This window comes from Atta cephalotes (assembly GCF_000143395.1).
Source record: "Atta cephalotes unplaced genomic scaffold scaffold00005, whole genome shotgun sequence".
NCBI lineage: Eukaryota > Metazoa > Arthropoda > Insecta > Hymenoptera > Formicidae > Atta > Atta cephalotes.
Window position 1 is genome coordinate 4186419 of NW_012130069.1, and position 18154 is coordinate 4204572.

Consider the following 18154-nt stretch of genomic DNA (forward strand, 5'->3'; position numbering starts at 1 on the left):
GAATTTAAAGAATTTCGCATTATCACGTTAAATGATTAATTATTCACACGTGGGCGATTCTTCAATGAGAAACTTCTCATTTTTATCGTGGCACGTTTCCCAATTTTTCAGACCTTCCAAATGCACAAATTGTAACTTTACCCACCTGTGGGTTGTCGAAAAGAAATCCGAGGAGGCAGCCGTGCTCGTGCTCTCCTGTCTCCTGCACCCTACAGCTCTTTTTCCCTGACTCTTCGTCTTACGGAGGCCAATGTCCAACTGAAGATGCCGCCTAACTCCCCCCAAGGTTTCTTTAAAAGTCGGTCAGGCCACCACCACCTGTCCGCCAAGCCGCTGTTAGGATTATTAAACATTCTAATGTGCTCTAGGTAAATCAGAGGCGGTCCCTAACCAATTACATCGTTCCGATTCTTTATCGTCCTTCATCGGACTATGACGGCGTCCGGCTATACCGTCGTCTCGACGACGAAAGCGGGAAGTCCACTTTTCCATCTCTCCTCGAACCGGTATCAGATGCTCAGATGTATACAGATGAATGAAGATGGTTCCGGATGATTCAACTCACACGAAAATATCCGCAGAAGAGGGGAAAGTCACGCTGATGACGTCCAACGTCCTTTAATTGCGTCCGGATTCCGAGAGAAAAAGTGACAAGTCGCCCTGGAGATGATCTTTGCAATATGCTTATCTGAATTTGTTTAGGTTGTTATTATAAAAAATTGAATGACATATATGATATTCCGAATTAATATTATAAAATGACATACATGACAGAAATTACATATACGATTAATTTGATTTTATAAGCATTACAGTTATAATTAATTTACAGTCATCATAATAATGTGACCTATTATTATATTTTCTACCAACGAAACTATATCGATGACTCGCAGTGCATCTACGATTAGCGTAAGTGACATCAATTCTTTATTCGCATTGCACATACTAATTGTTTTGACATCTATTTCATCCTTAATAACCATAAATAATAAATCAGCTTTTTGAAATTTGTCTGACAATTATTGATAAGATCACTTTTCAAGAATACTTCAAATAGATAAAAAAATCACATAAACAACGTTGATTTTCTTTTTATAATTTCTTTTTTTAATTTTTGTTTTCTTTAATGCTTTTTATTGTAATTAAAATAAAATTATAGATATTAAAAATATATAATACGAATAAAAAAATTTTATATAAATACATGTATAATTATATAATATGTATGTGTATATGTATTTATACAATATATATGTAATATACAAATTAAAATTTTTCTCATTCTAAAGAAAACTGGTAACTTGATTCTCAAAAAAAATTAAAGATAAGGAGTATTGAGAATTAATATCATTAATCGAATTATTTTCATTTTTCTAAATATTTTCTAACTTTGAGCGCAGATACTATCAGTCGGCGCCATAAATTCGTGCCAGCCATAAATACCACGGTTTGTGACACAAATTCTAACCGAAGACCCACTTTCGTGCGCGTCCAGTCTCTCGCGGGAATTTCGTCGCCGTACGAGAGAAGAAAGAAAAGAAAAATATCCGGAACGCAACGAACGACACGAGTGCAGTACGAAATTAATGCACGTGCTCGCTCGTATGTTCATATATTTGTTCATTTGTTTGTACGTTCTTTCGTCTTCAATCGATTCACGGAATTATGTTTTGGCTAAGGAGGGGCCTTTCTCCGGTTAGTGGGTCGAAGAAAGTAGTGGCTCACCAAGAGTGGTTTACCTTGGTTAATATTTGTTCGTTTGTTCTCCAATGCCCCAGGTCGTCGATAGCGATGGCATCAAACTTATCGCGAGTAGTGATTTATTAGATATTCCATCTCTTTAAGTGCTTCAAGAAATAATAGCATATATATAATAAGGGAGAGAACTTAAAATTTTAAAGATGATTATAGCAGAGAGATTTTTAATCATAATTTTTAAACGCATTTTCAGCGTCAAACAAAGCTTTAGTACGAATAAATTATTTATAACTACATAATAAATACTTTGATAAAAACTACTCCCTGCGGTGTTTTAAAAGCCAGAAGAAATGTACAGATTTCTTCAATGATAGGATTGTACAGAAGTTATCAAAATCCATCGCTACCCAGGCTATTTTGGATGATAACTCGATCTTCGGGGATTCCTAAACTGATGAACGAGACGTATGACCCGGAAATATGTAGGCCCCGATTAAACGGGAGGCAAACAAGTTTTTACGTAACGTCGTGGAATAATCATTTGGATGCAACATATCTCCACGTTCTCTTCGCGGTTGTATCGCGTTACAGAAAAGAAAAAAATGGAAAAAAAGGGATTATAGGCAATTTCCGACAAGTGCAATCGCGCTTATCGACGATTAGATTCGCGATTAAGGTGGAGTAATCGCGTAGCCGTGACATTGACGTCGCACGATATTGACGGCACAACACTATTATTTGTGCAATTATCTAACCGCCGATCGTTTCCGCGGCGACGATCGATGACAGAGCAGATTATGAGTGAATTGCTTCCGATCGTTCCCTCTTCTGACGTAATTCTATAGGCTGGAAGAGAAATCGATTTTTTTTATTGAAATCTATTTTCGAAATTGATCGTAATCTACATTTCGCGACCTCGTCTCTCGGCTTCATCAAATGCTATTCAACACATTTTGCGCATTTCTAACGCAAAAAGATAAATTTTACAGACGAATAGAGAAAGTCACATTTCTGCTAATGAATCGAGTCTATTTCAAAAAGGAAGAGAGAATGTCTTTTCAGTCGGCCCAGTCTACGGTCACATATTTCGCTCTGTTTCTCATTCCTCATAGTCACCGCGCCCACACTCCAAAAAAATGAAAGATGTCAGAAACGCGATTCGCTGTACAATCCATAAAACGGAATCGTAAGTGATTTTGCAGTTCGCGAAGATCGTGACTTTTCTTCAAACGGTGAAAGCCGAGGAGAGGATCTTTAAGTAAAAGAAAGGAGATAAGTCGCGTTATTAAATTAGAAAACACTTGCTCACAAAGTAAAACGAGCTTCTTTAAATACTTCATATACATTAATGTTTTTTTGTTTATGCAGTAATTTCTACAAAAATTAAAGAGGAAAAAGTTAACAATATCGATAATTCTAAAATGAAACGTTTGAAAATCTTATAAAATTACGAATCGCAAGAGTGTTTGACAAAATATTAAAATTATTATTTTTTATAATTTCAGTGCTATTGAATTTATTTGTTGATAAGTAAATAGTTTTAAAATATTTTAGAAGATTATGATTTATCAGACTTTGATTTTATTCCAACTAGAAAATTTATAATAGCATTTTATTGGATTTTATGACTTTCACGTAAGAATGTGAAGATGTCTCGAAATAACAATCTTCAGAAAGAAATTTCCAAAGAGAAAAAATATGAATTTCTACTTTTCCGTTTTCTACAAAATTTCGAGAAAATTGTAGATCTGTTACATATCAAATCTCCAAAGTTTCAGTAACCTCAAAGAAAAATCTCAAAATCATCCACTTCCAGCTTCACGGACAATAATACTCAAAGAGTAGCCCAATACCTCTTGTTCTCCATTCGCCGACACGTCGCAGAGGGGCACAGTGCCAATGGTCGCAGTTCCCCCGCGATACCAAGCTGGCAGAGGAAGGAGGTCACCCGGTCACCCAGATGAGGTTCCTTGCCCGCCGTTTGTTGCCCCCTCGTTACGTCGCGTCGCACATCGACGGTGGCCGTCCGGGGTGCCCCACCGACCACAACGATCTTGACCAATCCTGTCCCCTGTTTTCGTACCGACCGCCGAACCGGTCGGTGATCCGACACTCATGGAACCGGCGCCGTATCCAGATTTAAGCTTCTTCTTTGCCGGGCAGGATCTCCGAAGATCTTCTCACTCGCGCGTTAGTTTAATTTTGAATCGTTCGTCATTCGCGCGGTCACAGCACCACAATAGATCCCGATCATCCGACTGTTGATCAAGGGATCGAGCGTGATCGTAAAAGGAACGGCTCAATTGAACTAATAATAATTTTGAGGAATACGCCATGGCTGTGAGAGCAACGATCCTGATGCTGATGGTCACGTTGGTGGTCGTCGCGTCCGCTGGATTGCTCGGTGAGCTGTTTGAAGCAAAATGTGATTAAGAAACGCTAGTGCGAAGATTCGGGTTCGCGTGAGAACACGCGCCGGAGATTTCAATGCGTGGATGCACGTGTTTGCTTACATTGGCATAACTATATTATTGTTTTGTATCATTCATGTGATAAACGCGATTACAAAAGAGATTATATGACCGATTACTTTCTATTTGTTTGAAAAACGAAATATAAATTGGCGTTTAATTCATCTTGCCATGAAGTAAAACTAACTTGTGCCGTAAATACGGTAGTTTATTGTTAGAATAAATAATTCTTTTTAATAACAGTGTTATTTGAAATTTTATTGTTGCTAACAGTTGTATTACAAAGAAAAGAGAGAGAAAGTTACTTACTTTTCTAATGCAATATATACATTTAAAATTTTAAAAAGCAATTTTATATCTATTTTCTATTTTTAAACAGGTTAAACTCTTTATATTATTAATATATATTATTATCACATATGACTTTCGAATTATTAATCCATTTCGTATACATTAAAAAATATTTGGGTAAGAGTTTCACGATAACAGTTTAAATAAGATCTTTGTTCTCTAATTTCACTTTCTTATGCTATACTCAATTCTAAGCTACTTTGTCTCTATTGTCAATCATCGTCCATAAAAATTGACGAAAGATGCCCTCAAAATTGTCATTCAATCGCTCGATCTCGACAATGCGCGAGAAAGTACACCAATGGAAATCCACGCATTGGCACACTTATTATCCAAATGTACATCCAAGTGTAGTTCCCCGGTCCATAAACATGGGTATAAATGAGTTTCAAATGTCACAGTCTAATTCGTCATTTCTTCAAAGGAGAATCCAAAGAAAACTTTTACGACGCGGCGGTGAAACGTGTAGAAATTTGACTTCCATTTGACTTTCGATCGGCGGCACGACTTTCGTTTTGTTCCGATTTCTCTATTCCGAGTTTCTCTGCCACGCGCGTCCCTTATCTCTCTCACATATATGTGTACATATACACACACATGCGTTTCCTGCCCGCAGAGACCCTGCTCTCATGGAACCTGCCGGAGGTCGAGGCGAGATCGTCCACGTCGCAATCCAAGTGCCTGTGTCAGACTTCCGGTTGTCTCTGCTGCGTTGACCTAAACTTGACGGCCACTATTGATCTAGGTGGACCAGCTTGCGTCAATATTAGGCAGAAAGAACAGAATATCTCATTAAATTTGAGCTATGGCGATAATCCAATTCACAATGCAACGATAAAGATCGGCAAGTAATCAAATCGTAATAATAATAATAAAAGAATCTTATTTATATTGAATTTTAAATTAAACCTAATATTGTCTAATAATTTAAATTTAACACGTTGAATTATAGATTAAAATTCAATTGAAAATATTAATATAACTTTACCGTTATTCAATAGTTTTTCGTAATCTGTTTTATTTTAATTTATATTTCTTATTCTTCTCACATTAGGCTTCTAACTTGTGTTATATTTCGATTTATAATATAGATATTTTAATATTTGTCTATTAATATCTACATTTTTTGTATCAGATAAATGACACATTAATCGAATTAATCATTAATATTTTTATTTTTGTAGCGAACGCAGCCAATAAACCGACATGCATGAATTTGTTGTCGGATTTGGCTCAGATTTGCGCGCGATTTACATCAGTGAAGCAATCTGATGTCGGTGGCTACGATGGTTGTATGGTAATCGAACCGGCTTTGTTGGGTGCACCGCAAGCCACATACCATATAGGATGCTTCAATTTCTATCAGGGTGTCCGACAAGTGGAAGTTTCCGCGTAAGTATCTCTGTGATCTAGTTGAAAGTATTTGAAATGCAAAAAATATATTATATATGAAAAAATGTCTTGTTACTTCCTTTCGATCCTACACAGCATCACGGAAACGATAGAGCCCATTGATAACGCAGACGAAGAAGAGGACACTCTTAACACTGATGAGTTGATTGCTGCAGTGTCCGCTAGCGCCGAGCAAGGTATCGCGTTGTTCACTCAATGGCTAGGTCTTAATCTGAATCCAAAATTGAATCTCACAAGCAAGGACAATGGACAACAAGACCGAATAACGAATAATGAACGGACAGGACCCTCAATTGATGTGTCTTCGAGATCGGCTCGCAATATGGACGATGCTGCCCAGAACGAAAAAAATGATGAACGGTTCAAGCAACTGTTGAGCGCTCAGGACAATGTCCTGAAAGGCTCAGCAACTATCGGACAATCTCACGGCGCGGAGACTACATTTGTTTATTCTAGACCAAGCGATCTAATAGCTGACAGAAACGCGACGGAAGAGGCCAAGAAGAAACTCGAAGCGGAAGCTGTGATACCGCAACACCGAATCGTAATACCAAAAGAATCCAGGAGAGGCGGACGGGCATACAACATTCATCAACACATCAATGAAATCTGAGTTGTACTGTGTGATCGGTACCTCGTGCAGGAAATTGTCAACTCATTCTTTTAGAGCTAGAGTGCTGCACCTAGACTATTCTCGTATGTATGCACGCGGAGCAGGGTGATGGAGAGGAGGTTATTATTTCATTTAATCATCTCGCCCGTCGCAGTAATTTAATCTTTACGATCAATACAAATCGTGATCCTCGATAATATCATTAAGGCTAATGCTAATAAATCAATGTATCGCAATTTGCGATATAATGAAGCAAAATGGGATTGCAACTTCGCATAGTTCAATCTTCGATAGCTTAAATTCTCCGCCTCCCGAAAAATTCATCCCTATTTTCAAATGCTATAGTGCATATAAAAGCTACATAACAATAGTAAATCGTATGTACTATAATAATACATGGAAATACAGAGATAAAAAAAAGTTTCTTCTTTTTAACAATCTGAGTAATTTTATTATTTATTATTTTAAAGTTTCTTATAAAATAGAATCTAAAAAGATAATTTTTATAAGCTTTACTTATATATTATTTTGTTAAATTAAAAAATTTTGATAAATCTTTCTACAAATCTTTCTTGCTTCAATATTGCATAGTTTTCCCTATTGTTGCGATCTTATCCTATTCATTATACGTGCATCTCAATTATTTTATTCTCGCTCAGCTCTTCAAATATGATCTCCCGCGATTGTGATCAATGTTTGTCGATTTCATTCCAAAATCATCGCTTTTCTTGCGATGATGTACTAATCTACAATAATTACTCACAAGATCTTGACTAAATGTATAATTGATCTTACATTTTACTAGGAAATTAGTTGATCAATTGTTAATTAACTGACAATAATTTATTTATTTAAAAAAAATTAAAAATAAATATTTGACGATGACTTCGAATTCCCAGAGCTCAGGCGTTGTCTATCAATAATAACTTAGACGTTTCTTATCGTACATATTACATGTTTCTTCCTCTTCAAGCTTGTCGTAATTTAAAAAAAAATATAACGACAGTTTCACGCCACACATCCGTGTACATACTATAAATTAGTATTAAAAAATACGAAATGGTAAACGGAATGGGCAATACGACTGTCACAAGGATATTTAATTAATTCTGCGTGTGACACAGAAATAATAAATGAATAATAAAATATTCACACATTATATATGTTAGTTCTGTTATTCATTATTTCGTTGGTTATGTTCCTTCTTCCTCTCCTTATACATAATATACGTATAATGCATATATCAATGGCTATCGTGCTAATTTGCTCGATCCAACTTTAACTGTAAAATACCTCGATACTGATCGACGATAATAGTGAGTGCTTTCTAACAAGAACATAGTATAACAGTGAATCGTTACATCCTTGTTGTTTGCCTACATTAAAAAAGGACAAAACGATTCACTATGTTACACAGTGTCTGTGTCCTTGCTAGAAAACACCCCACTAAAGATCGTCAATCCTAGGCAAATTTTCGGCAGTATAAAAAGAGTCCCAAGGGAGATAATTGAAGAACGCTGACATTATCGATTAATTAATATATAAAAGATATAAATTTGCTATTATTAACATAAATATTTGGCTATATGTATATCATTAAATTTTATAATTTTTTATTACATTAATGTTCCATAAATAAATATATATATTTGTAAAGCTATAATGTTTGTAAAGCTATAATATCCTATATATTGCAGAAAAATTATTTTCTCTGGAAATTTTTTCTCTGGAATTATCATCTCTGTTGATAATAAATTTTGACGATAATATGAAGTCATAATTTTAAAAATCGATTATTGAATTTTAAATACGTCTACTAAACTAATAAATCATAAAATTACAATATTATTAAAAGTACAATATTATTAGTTTTTAACTTTAAAAGTATATTCACACAACTTGCACAGTCGCATAAACGTATGCATAAAGAAAATTATCCAATCGCATTTCTTTTATAAAGACGCACATAAAATGTGATATACATACGTTTATGCGATTATGCAAGTTGTGTGGATATATTCTTAAGCACAGATTCTTGCATAATGCATAACACATGAGGCATAAGAAATCCAACCAATCAGAGTTCTTTATTTCAAGGAAAGGAAAGAAACAAAGGACTTTGATTGGTACATTTTCTTATGCATTACGTGTTATGCAAAAGTGCTCCCCGCTTTAATCACTTTAATATTCACAAGGACGCGAACTCCCATAAAGATGTCGATCTCGTCGGTGGTTGGATTAATGTATGCTCCTATTGGTGTATATATTTATAATTATTTATAAATAATAATTTTCGAAATAATATTCCGAAAACTACAGAAAAAAATCTGTTGCAATTTTTTGGCGTATATAGCTGGTTACAGAAAAAGTCCAATACTTTTTTTTCGATAGGTTTTGAAATGAAGCTTATCAAGCGATTGGTTTTTATGGCTCCTGCACACAGAACGCGACTTGCTGCGCGGCAGAAGTTGTTGTATTAATCAATAATTCTATTCTACCAATAGTTCTTAAGTCGGTCTCATCAAAACTTCTATTCTAGAAATAATATAATACTACTTCCGCCGCGCGACAAAAGTTGGATTGAGTTCAATTTTTGCGATAGTATATCTATTACTTCCGAACAAGTGAGACGTTGATTGGCTATTATGCCAATTTCCGTCACGCGTCAAGCGTTGCTGCGTTCTGTATCCAGGAGTAATTAGATTCATCACACACATAATTACATAAACTACATAACCATAGCATAAGCCATTGAACTAATAAGCATCCAACATAAAGGTTAATTTACATAAGATGCTTGGTCTAGGGACCTTATGCTATGGTTATTAGTTATGCAGCTTATGTAATTTTTATTGTTTGTGATGGTTTTTATTTGTGGATTTATGAATAAAGTGGGGAGTAGACTTTTGCATAACGCATAACACGTAATGCATAAGAAAATGTCAATGTCAAAATGTCGAAGTCTTTCATTTTCTTCCTTTCTATGAAATAAAGAACTCTGATTGGTTCAATTTTTTATGCCTCATGTGTTATATAAGAGTCTGGGGAAAATGAGATTGAAATGAGATGAAAATTATCAAAATTGAGCGAATTATTAGAATAGTGATAGAATACTGATTATTTCATTGGTCAATATCTTGTAAATTTACTCGTTTTTGTAATTTTCACTTTGTTTGAAAATACAGAATCGACCTCCTGTGCTCCCCGTCTAAGAATGAATCGCTCGGTAAGTAAGCTGCATGCCGAAATTTATCAAAAAAAAAAAAGTATTGCAACCTTTCTGTAATCGGCTGTACAGCTTTTTTTTCGAGAGATTTCGGAATGTAGCTTGCTCACTGAGCGATTGGTTTTTATTTATAGATCTATGAATAAGAATCAATCACTCGGAAAGCAAGCTGCGTTCCAAAACCCATCGAAGAAAAATTGTTGCAATCTTTCTGTGACCGGCTGTACATAAAATTTCTTACTTCACGTTTCGTTCTAACGAAAAAGTTACATGATCGATCCCCAGAGCGCAGCTGCACACAGTAAATTCTTCATGTTGTTACCCAGTGTTACCAATATGGCGTCTCATTTGATTTAAATTTGTTCGTTAAGTGATCGACGACAAGGCGAAACACGAGAACTGCATCTCTGGTCGAATTGTGAAAAGGAATTTCGAAGACCATATTATTGAAACAGCGTCCACGTTACGCACAATGGATAATTTCATAAAAATAGAAAAAATCGGAGAAGGTGAGTGCACGGAAAATACGAGAAGATTGTTGATGTCTAGCTATTATTGCATCGCATGCATTGCACGTGTTAATGAATATTTATTCGTTTATAATATTTGAACATTCTTCTTGGCTGCTAATATATTCATTATATATAATGAATAAGATTTCTGTTTTTTTTCTTTCATATAACATGTTTAGAGAATCAAAAATTATATATATTATATTCAAGTATTTGGCTAAACAGAAAATTATACATTTGTTAAATAGGTAGTGCAATATTATTTAATTGTTAAGTAAAACCTGATATAAAGTTGCATTCAATTTTAGCCATATATAAATTATGTAAAACGTTTTGGTCAGTAACATAAATATTGGAATATGGAATGAGATATATAGTAAATTATTACAAATTTTGATATTCCTCAGGTACTTATGGAGTAGTATACAAAGGAAAACATAAAAGAACTGGAGAAATTGTAGCCATGAAAAAGATTCGCTTAGAAAATGATGACGAGGGAATACCATCAACCGCTATTAGAGAAATTTCATTGCTTAAAGAATTAACTCATCCGAACATAGTGAGCTTGATCGATGTATTAATGGAAGAGTCAAAACTATATCTTATTTTTGAATATCTCACTATGGACCTAAAAAAATACATGGATAGTTTGGATAATAAACTGATGGACTCAACTGTAGTTAAATCGTATTTGTATCAGGTTTGTTTGTATGAAAAAAATATTTAGTCTCATGCTAATGTTATAAAGATTCTCCCACAGAAGAAAAGATAAACAAGTTTAATCTTTGTAGCTTAATTACTGTATTCATACTTGAATTAGATGTATATTTAAAGAAATTAGCAAAAATGAGATAAAAAATTTTAGTGCATTCCAGTATAGTGATAAAGAACAAGTCTAATATTCTGAAAGGTAATATAAGTTGTTTAAGAAAGTTTTAGTGCATTCCAATACAATGATAAAGAACTGATTAAATATTCTGGCAGGCTGAATCATTTTAAAGCTAGATAGATAAAATATTTATCGCTCTATCAGACTACACTAAAACTTTCTATAAGATAAGATAAAAAGAATATTTTATCACTACATTAGACTATACTAAAACTTATGCTTTTGCAAAATTTAGTTATATTCTTCTCATTTTAAGTACAATGAATGTATATTAGTTAAGCTATAAAGAATAGATTTTATTAAATGCTTAAATTGCCATGGAAATTTTTATCGAGATTGTTTATGCACTAATACAATTGCTCTCTGTCTCAGATCACACGTGCAATTTTGTTCTGTCACAAGCGTAGAATATTGCATCGTGATTTAAAACCACAGAATTTGCTAATTGATAAGACTGGAATTATTAAAGTAGCAGATTTCGGACTTGGAAGAGCATTCGGAATCCCAGTGAGAATATATACACACGAAGTTGTAACTCTGTGGTACAGGGCGCCTGAGATTCTCCTCGGTGCTACTAGATATTCGTGTGCGATTGATATGTGGAGTATTGGATGTATTTTTGCTGAAATGGCAACTAATAAACCATTGTTTCAGGGAGACAGCGAAATTGATCAACTTTTCAGGATATTCCGGTAAAATTTTTATATGTTATTATAAAAATATTTTTTCTCAACGATTTAATGATTATTATGTCTTACAGAATACTAAGAACGCCTACGGAAGAAATATGGCCAGGTGTAACGCAATTGCCAGATTACAAAACGACATTCCCAAATTGGATGACGAATAACTTGGACTTGCAAGTAAAGACGTTGGAGCCTGATGGTTTGAATCTATTGGAAGCTATGCTCACGTACGATCCTGTATATAGAATATCCGCACGAGCAGCATTGCAACATCCCTATTTTAATGATTTAGATACATGCAAAATACCCGCTGTATAAAACATAGAAACTACTCAAGCAAAAGAAGTAAAACTTTACATTTTTAATCATGTGATTACGTGAAGAGTATGTCTCTAGGTGTACTGAAAGTTAATTTATTGAGTAAATGTTCTTCATTTTGTTTAATCATATCGATTAAAGTTTACATTTATATTTTTTAGTAGAACTCACTTTGTGTGCGACCAGTATGGTTTTTATTAAATTACATACATTTCATACTTATATAAGTTATTGGAATATATTAGTATTTTACGTATTATATTGCATTTAAGTAAGTTTTATACAGTATTTCATTTACAATTACTTTAATTAATGATGCCAATTTCATTCTTGTGTTTAACATATCGATCTTGGCTCGATAAGTTACTATTATATTCAAACGTTATATTTTACTCTTATGTTTAATTCACTTTGTCTACTTAATAAGATATATAGTTTTGCATCATTCTAAAGGAATCAATTTTTAAGGAAAAATTTAAATTCTACATGATGTGTCAAATAAGCTAACAATCATCTTTGTTTCTTATTCTCTGATCTAAAAACGTCACAATCATAAATTGACTATTAATAGCAAAGATTAGTAATTTATAACTATCCATTATAGAATATCTGTCATATACGTGCCTTAGTAAAAAATTTACATACTGTTGCGTTGGTCGCATTAATCTACGAATGCTTAATTTAAAAATTAAATGTAAAAATTTTGTATCTTATAAATAAATAATATTTTATTGATAACACACTTCGAATAAATAGATTATATCAACAATAAAAATTATTCAGATTGTTACCTATTATATATTATCATATACATATATATATACATGTATGTATGTATATATATATATATATATATATATAGAGCTCACTTTAAATCATAATCGTTTCTGAGAAATGTAAAAGAACTTGCATATATATCAGAGAGAATTAGTAATTCTCAGAAATATGATTCATATTATATGTTCATGTATATACATGTTCTTGAATGCGTCACATACTTATTGAACGTAATTGAACGTCAGTGATGATTATGATAATTTTACATTTTTTAAAGAAATAATGTGCAAATATATATAAGATATATAACAAATTTATCATCGTGCAAAAAAGAAAGAAATCAGTATGAATCAATTCGCGATTTACAGGAAAAAACAAGATATTCTATATTTCAATGTTATGTATCTCGGTGAATGTATATGTGACCTGTAATTGTGGGGTACGCTAAGAGTGGGGTACTAGCCACATAAAGTCCATCTGTCCAGTGGAACTTGTATTTATAGTGTAAACGCAGAGATCAGCAGCATCAGCCTCCATAGTGAGTAGTTTTAATTTTTTTTTTTCAGATACACATTACATTAGATACATTAACTCTATCTCTCGTACTTTATATAAATATTTCTACAATCATTGTAGATAATATGGGTAGATAATATGGCATTAAGTTTCCATTCATTTACTTTAAAAATCTTGTTTCGCACATATTCGAGAAAAGTCATCGCCTATCATATATGAAACAAGAAAAGAAGAGAAAATAATAATAATTAAAAATGAATATTTCTTTTTTACTTTTTCTACGAAATAAATCTTAGCCTTGCTTCTGTAAAACAGAGCTTCTTGCAAGCAGAAAGATAAAGATTAATTAATTTACGTTGATGCGTATATGGAATGAAAATATTCTTAGCGGAGTGAAAGGTCGACTCTAATCGTACATTCATCGGTCATCATCGTGCGTTTATTATCGTATGGAATAAGAAGAACGAGAGACAAAGACAGCCACTAATAACATAGGAAATATAGAATGTAAATTTCGGAGGTCCTTGACGCTCCGTGATGTATATCCAAGGCGAGTGTAAATCATACTCTACTGGTTGTACCTGAAATCCGAGATTGTGGCACTTCACTCGACAAACACGAAATGCATACACAGATTGTGTTGCCCAGAAAGTTTTATTGAAAAATGCGTGACGTCACTACTTTCGTTAAAATTTTTTAGATAATTGCGTCGGAAATTACATTGGCTTTATATCGCTTCATTCCATATACATATAGGCACTTACTATTAAATAGATATTCTTTCATGAAATTTTTTATTCTATATTGTTTCTATATTATTATTATTGTTGTTAAACAATAATAATATAATATAACGCTAGTTTGTTTGCAAAGCAAATATCAATAATTCGAAACGATTGAGAAACGAGCTAATAAGATATTAAAAAGTGAATCTTTTTTTTAAAACATGTTTAATAAGATAGCATATATAATAATGTTTAATAAAATAACAATATATAATTTACGTTTCGGCTCACAGGGTCTTCATCAGATAAATAATATAAAAATTAATTACATTCATAAATCTTACATCTAACCCTAAAGTAACAATAAGTAATTAGAGTTTTCTTTCCGCATGTAATGTGGTTATAGGAGATGTGGGCACATATCATGTCCAATAATAAAATATTTGGGACTCGTCAATAATAACAGACAATTTTAAATAATACCAGACAATTTTTAAGAAAATTTTAATTCGAATGCATTACCTCGCACTGCACTACATTTTTATAATATGACATCACAATTTACATTGGACTTAACCTAAGCAGAACTATAAGTCATTATGATATCAAAATGATATCAAAATGACTCCAAAATGATCATTAAAAGTTATTTTTCAATCATTTCCAATTCATTTTAATATCATTTTAATATCATTTATCGTGATTTATTTATTTGCTTGAAAACTCACTGTAATTCTCGCTGTCAAACAATGAATTTGTTTGTTATGGAGCTTTGCATTGATGCTAATAACTTATATTTTATTATTATGGATATGATATGTGCCCGATATTTCTTATGACCACATTACATGCGAAAAGAAAACTCTATCTGATTACCGAGTTATTATTACTTTAGGATTAGATGGATAAGATTCATGAATGTAAGTTTAATTTTTATTATTTAATTGATGAAGATTCTATAAGCCAAAACATAAATTATACATTGCTATTTTCTTAAACATTATTATATATATTATTATTATTATTATATATATGTTATTATTATTATCTTATTAAATGTTTAAAAAAGAACTTATTTTATTTGCTCATCTTTGGATTTTGAATTATTGATATTATTATTATTGTTATTATTAAAGTAATTATAATAAATGATTAATGATCAAATTTTTTATCAAAGATTAGAAATGCATAAACAGTTATTTGACAATTTATATAAAATTTATGGAAAAATCCATGTCATATGATCTTCTGAAAATTTGAATCACTTAATAATGTTATTCATCTTTTTTATTCTTTCCAAAAGATGCAATCCTTGACATGGTGTCTATTATTGGCGGGATGCCTCGCTTTTGCTCAGGCTCATACATATCATATGGGTACTTGTCCTATTGTGGAACCCATGCAGGGTTTTCAGATGGGTAGAGTAAGTCGAAAAATTTATATTAAAGATTATTATTACAGAGACCAAAAATGTTTTTGTAATAATTTACCGAATACTTTTTCTTATTCTTATGATCAAATTAATTCATTTCAGAAATAATTTATTTAAAATTTTAGTTCCTAGGTCTGTGGTATGTTATCCAAAAAACATCAACAGGAAGCAAGTGCATTACTTACAATTACACACGAGGAGAGGAACCGGGCGAATACGTTATAACGCAGGACTCAGATCATCTAATCTTAGGTAAGGCAATTAAAAAACACTAAGAGCAATTGATAAAGAAAGGAGATGTGATATGTAAATCTCTACGAAGCGCTGCATCGAGTATCATAAAAGAACTCAATGGAATAAATGTCTAACAAATGGGATGAATTATCAGTAATTGTGAGATACATATGTACAGGTCTTACTCCATTGAAGCACGAGTATCATTATACTGGCCAATTGACTGTACCTGAACCAAGTACTCCGGGACGTATGGAAGTCCGTTTTCCTCTTAGTAAGTGTCTTAACATATACAACATCATAATAATATAAGTTAAAAGCGGAAGAGATGTAATTTTATTTTACAGAAATAAAAGAATACGATAAATAAAAAATTTGTATGTTGCGTAATGAAATTTAATTAAGTTAAACATCGTCTGCAAAATGTAAATTCAAATATATAGTTACAGCCTCCTCTTTAATTTACAAATGATAAGATATTAGGCAAATTGAAGATAAATTGTCACACATACTAATCTCGCGATAAACAATGCGTTCTCTCTTAATAATTTTCATACAAATTGCAAGTTAAGCAATGCATTACGTTGTGCAACTAAAATTCGTATCTGTGATTTAGGTGTAGCCGGAAGTGCGTCCCATGTGATATTCATGACGGATTATGATACTTACGCTGGCATATTTACATGTCAGAAGCTGGCGTTCGCTCATCGACAGAGTGCGACGATCCTCTCAAGGACCAGGACGTTGGATCAGATACAGGTTGACAAAATACGTCAGCGATTAGGTCAATACGGCGTCGATCCATTCGATTTGAGCATCATTTCACAGTCTGGCTGTCCGCAAGGCAATAATACTCTAGACATCAATGTTGACCCTAACACTTTCACTTCTGAGAATTTGGGTAATGTAGTGCGCAAAGCGGGCGAGAAGATCGGCGATGGCGTCCAGTGGATCGCTCAGACTGGAAGCAAGGTATATCACAAGATAGCCGGTACAGAAGATACAGCTCAAACAGCATCGACGACAGAGCAGAACAGTCGCGTTACATCAAGGAACAGTGGCGAAAGATTGGAGACGAACGAAGTGGAATGGATTCCCTAAAAATTCAATCGAATATTTTTTCACATCATCACTTTTTTGTTATTCGCGATTTCGATTCGCGAATTTTGATGTCTATTTGATAGTTCTATTAAGATCCTTCCTTCTAATATTGTATGTTCGACCTTCTGTTCATTTTATTTGATAACAAATGACGAATCGTATAACGAATATAAATAAAATTACGGTGAAAATAAAAGAAATTAGCGTTGATTGGTTGATTGATCTACATTATCATGGATGATTAAAGATCTGATACTGATTGTACGCGTCTCTGATATGTTAATGTATATTAAATATTCAATAAAACTTTAATACAAAATGTATATGTATATTTTTATTTGTGTATTTTATGTTTTAATTAAGAATATAATTAATAATATAATAAAAATATTATCATCTTTTATCATTATTGATTGATTGTATGCTATTTGTTATGCTTCGATTCTATTTTATAAAAACTTAAACATCCTGTACGTGATATCAATAATATAATATAGAGTTCATAGTGTGTTATTCATAAGTAAATTAAAAGATGATTTATTTCTTTTATAATCCTGCTAAAAATTCCAGCTATCTAAATAAAAAATACACACACTCATCAGGATAGAAAGACATGAACAAATCAGTCTTTAACTGGCATGAAGTTCATTCAAATAAATATTAAATTTGATTATATATATATTGATAAGCATTTCTATTTCATGTGGTACATAGTTAGATTCCCATATAAAAATATTGTCCATATAAAAATATTGTCTGTTTACACGCAATTCCAAATATTTTAGATATTGCAAGAAATTTACGACATAAAGTTTACTGATTTTTATCAGGAAATAACATATATCAGGAAGTAACAATAATCCGATTTATATATTTCTGTGTTTAAATTAGTGACGACTTTTTTTTATGGATTTTTTAATGGATTTTCCAATAAAAGATCTGTAATAGCATGAAGATTCGTACTCAATTGAAAAACAGATAATAAACAAATTTCCTGCATTATCTGGAATTCCAAATGTATTTTGGATGTAACAGGATTTCCAAGAAACCACATTTAATCATATGTCCAAATTCATATATGGACATGCTTGGAATTTTTAGCAGAGAAGCTAATAAATTATATTAATTTATAAGGTTAAAATTACATAAATCCAGATAGCAAAATGTCTGCAGTCTTTTAGCAAATTGT

The 18154-nt window shown here is 32.6% G+C and overlaps 3 protein-coding genes across 3 annotated transcripts; all 3 read left to right on the forward strand.

Moving 5' to 3' along the window:
• The first annotated feature begins 4035 nt into the window (after nucleotides 1–4035).
• Nucleotides 4036–6549, forward strand: LOC105626335. The gene is made up of 4 exons (XM_012207636.1): nucleotides 4036–4105; nucleotides 5140–5367; nucleotides 5708–5915; nucleotides 6012–6549. The coding sequence occupies exons 1-4, from the start codon at nucleotides 4036–4038 to the stop codon at nucleotides 6547–6549; spliced, it is 1044 nt and encodes a 347-aa protein (XP_012063026.1).
• A 3698-nt stretch (nucleotides 6550–10247) lies between these two features.
• On the forward strand, nucleotides 10248–12180 carry LOC105626336 (cyclin-dependent kinase 1). Its single transcript, XM_012207637.1, has 4 exons — nucleotides 10248–10284; nucleotides 10695–10987; nucleotides 11549–11868; nucleotides 11937–12180. The coding sequence occupies exons 1-4, from the start codon at nucleotides 10248–10250 to the stop codon at nucleotides 12178–12180; spliced, it is 894 nt and encodes a 297-aa protein (XP_012063027.1).
• A 1171-nt stretch (nucleotides 12181–13351) lies between these two features.
• LOC105626337 (apolipoprotein D-like) lies at nucleotides 13352–17288 on the forward strand. Its single transcript, XM_012207638.1, is given in 5 exon segments — nucleotides 13352–13495; nucleotides 15502–15621; nucleotides 15756–15882; nucleotides 16043–16138; nucleotides 16481–17288. Coding segments are annotated over 5 exon segments (972 nt in total). The 3' UTR covers nucleotides 16966–17288.
• Nucleotides 17289–18154: the final 866 nt, after the last annotated feature.

Excerpts from the sequence above, each read along its gene's own strand:
- LOC105626335 (XM_012207636.1), top strand. The coding sequence starts at position 4,036 with ATGGCTGTGAGAGCAACGATCCTGATGCTGATGGTCACGTTGGTGGTC. Across the intron at positions 5,368-5,707 it reads CAATGCAACGATAAAGATCG|CGAACGCAGCCAATAAACCG; the intron begins GCAAGTAATCAA and ends TTATTTTTGTAG. Across the intron at positions 5,916-6,011 it reads CGACAAGTGGAAGTTTCCGC|CATCACGGAAACGATAGAGC; the intron begins GTAAGTATCTCT and ends GATCCTACACAG.
- LOC105626336 (XM_012207637.1), top strand. The coding sequence starts at position 10,248 with ATGGATAATTTCATAAAAATAGAAAAAATCGGAGAAG. Across the intron at positions 10,285-10,694 it reads AATAGAAAAAATCGGAGAAG|GTACTTATGGAGTAGTATAC; the intron begins GTGAGTGCACGG and ends GATATTCCTCAG. Across the intron at positions 11,869-11,936 it reads CAACTTTTCAGGATATTCCG|AATACTAAGAACGCCTACGG; the intron begins GTAAAATTTTTA and ends TATGTCTTACAG.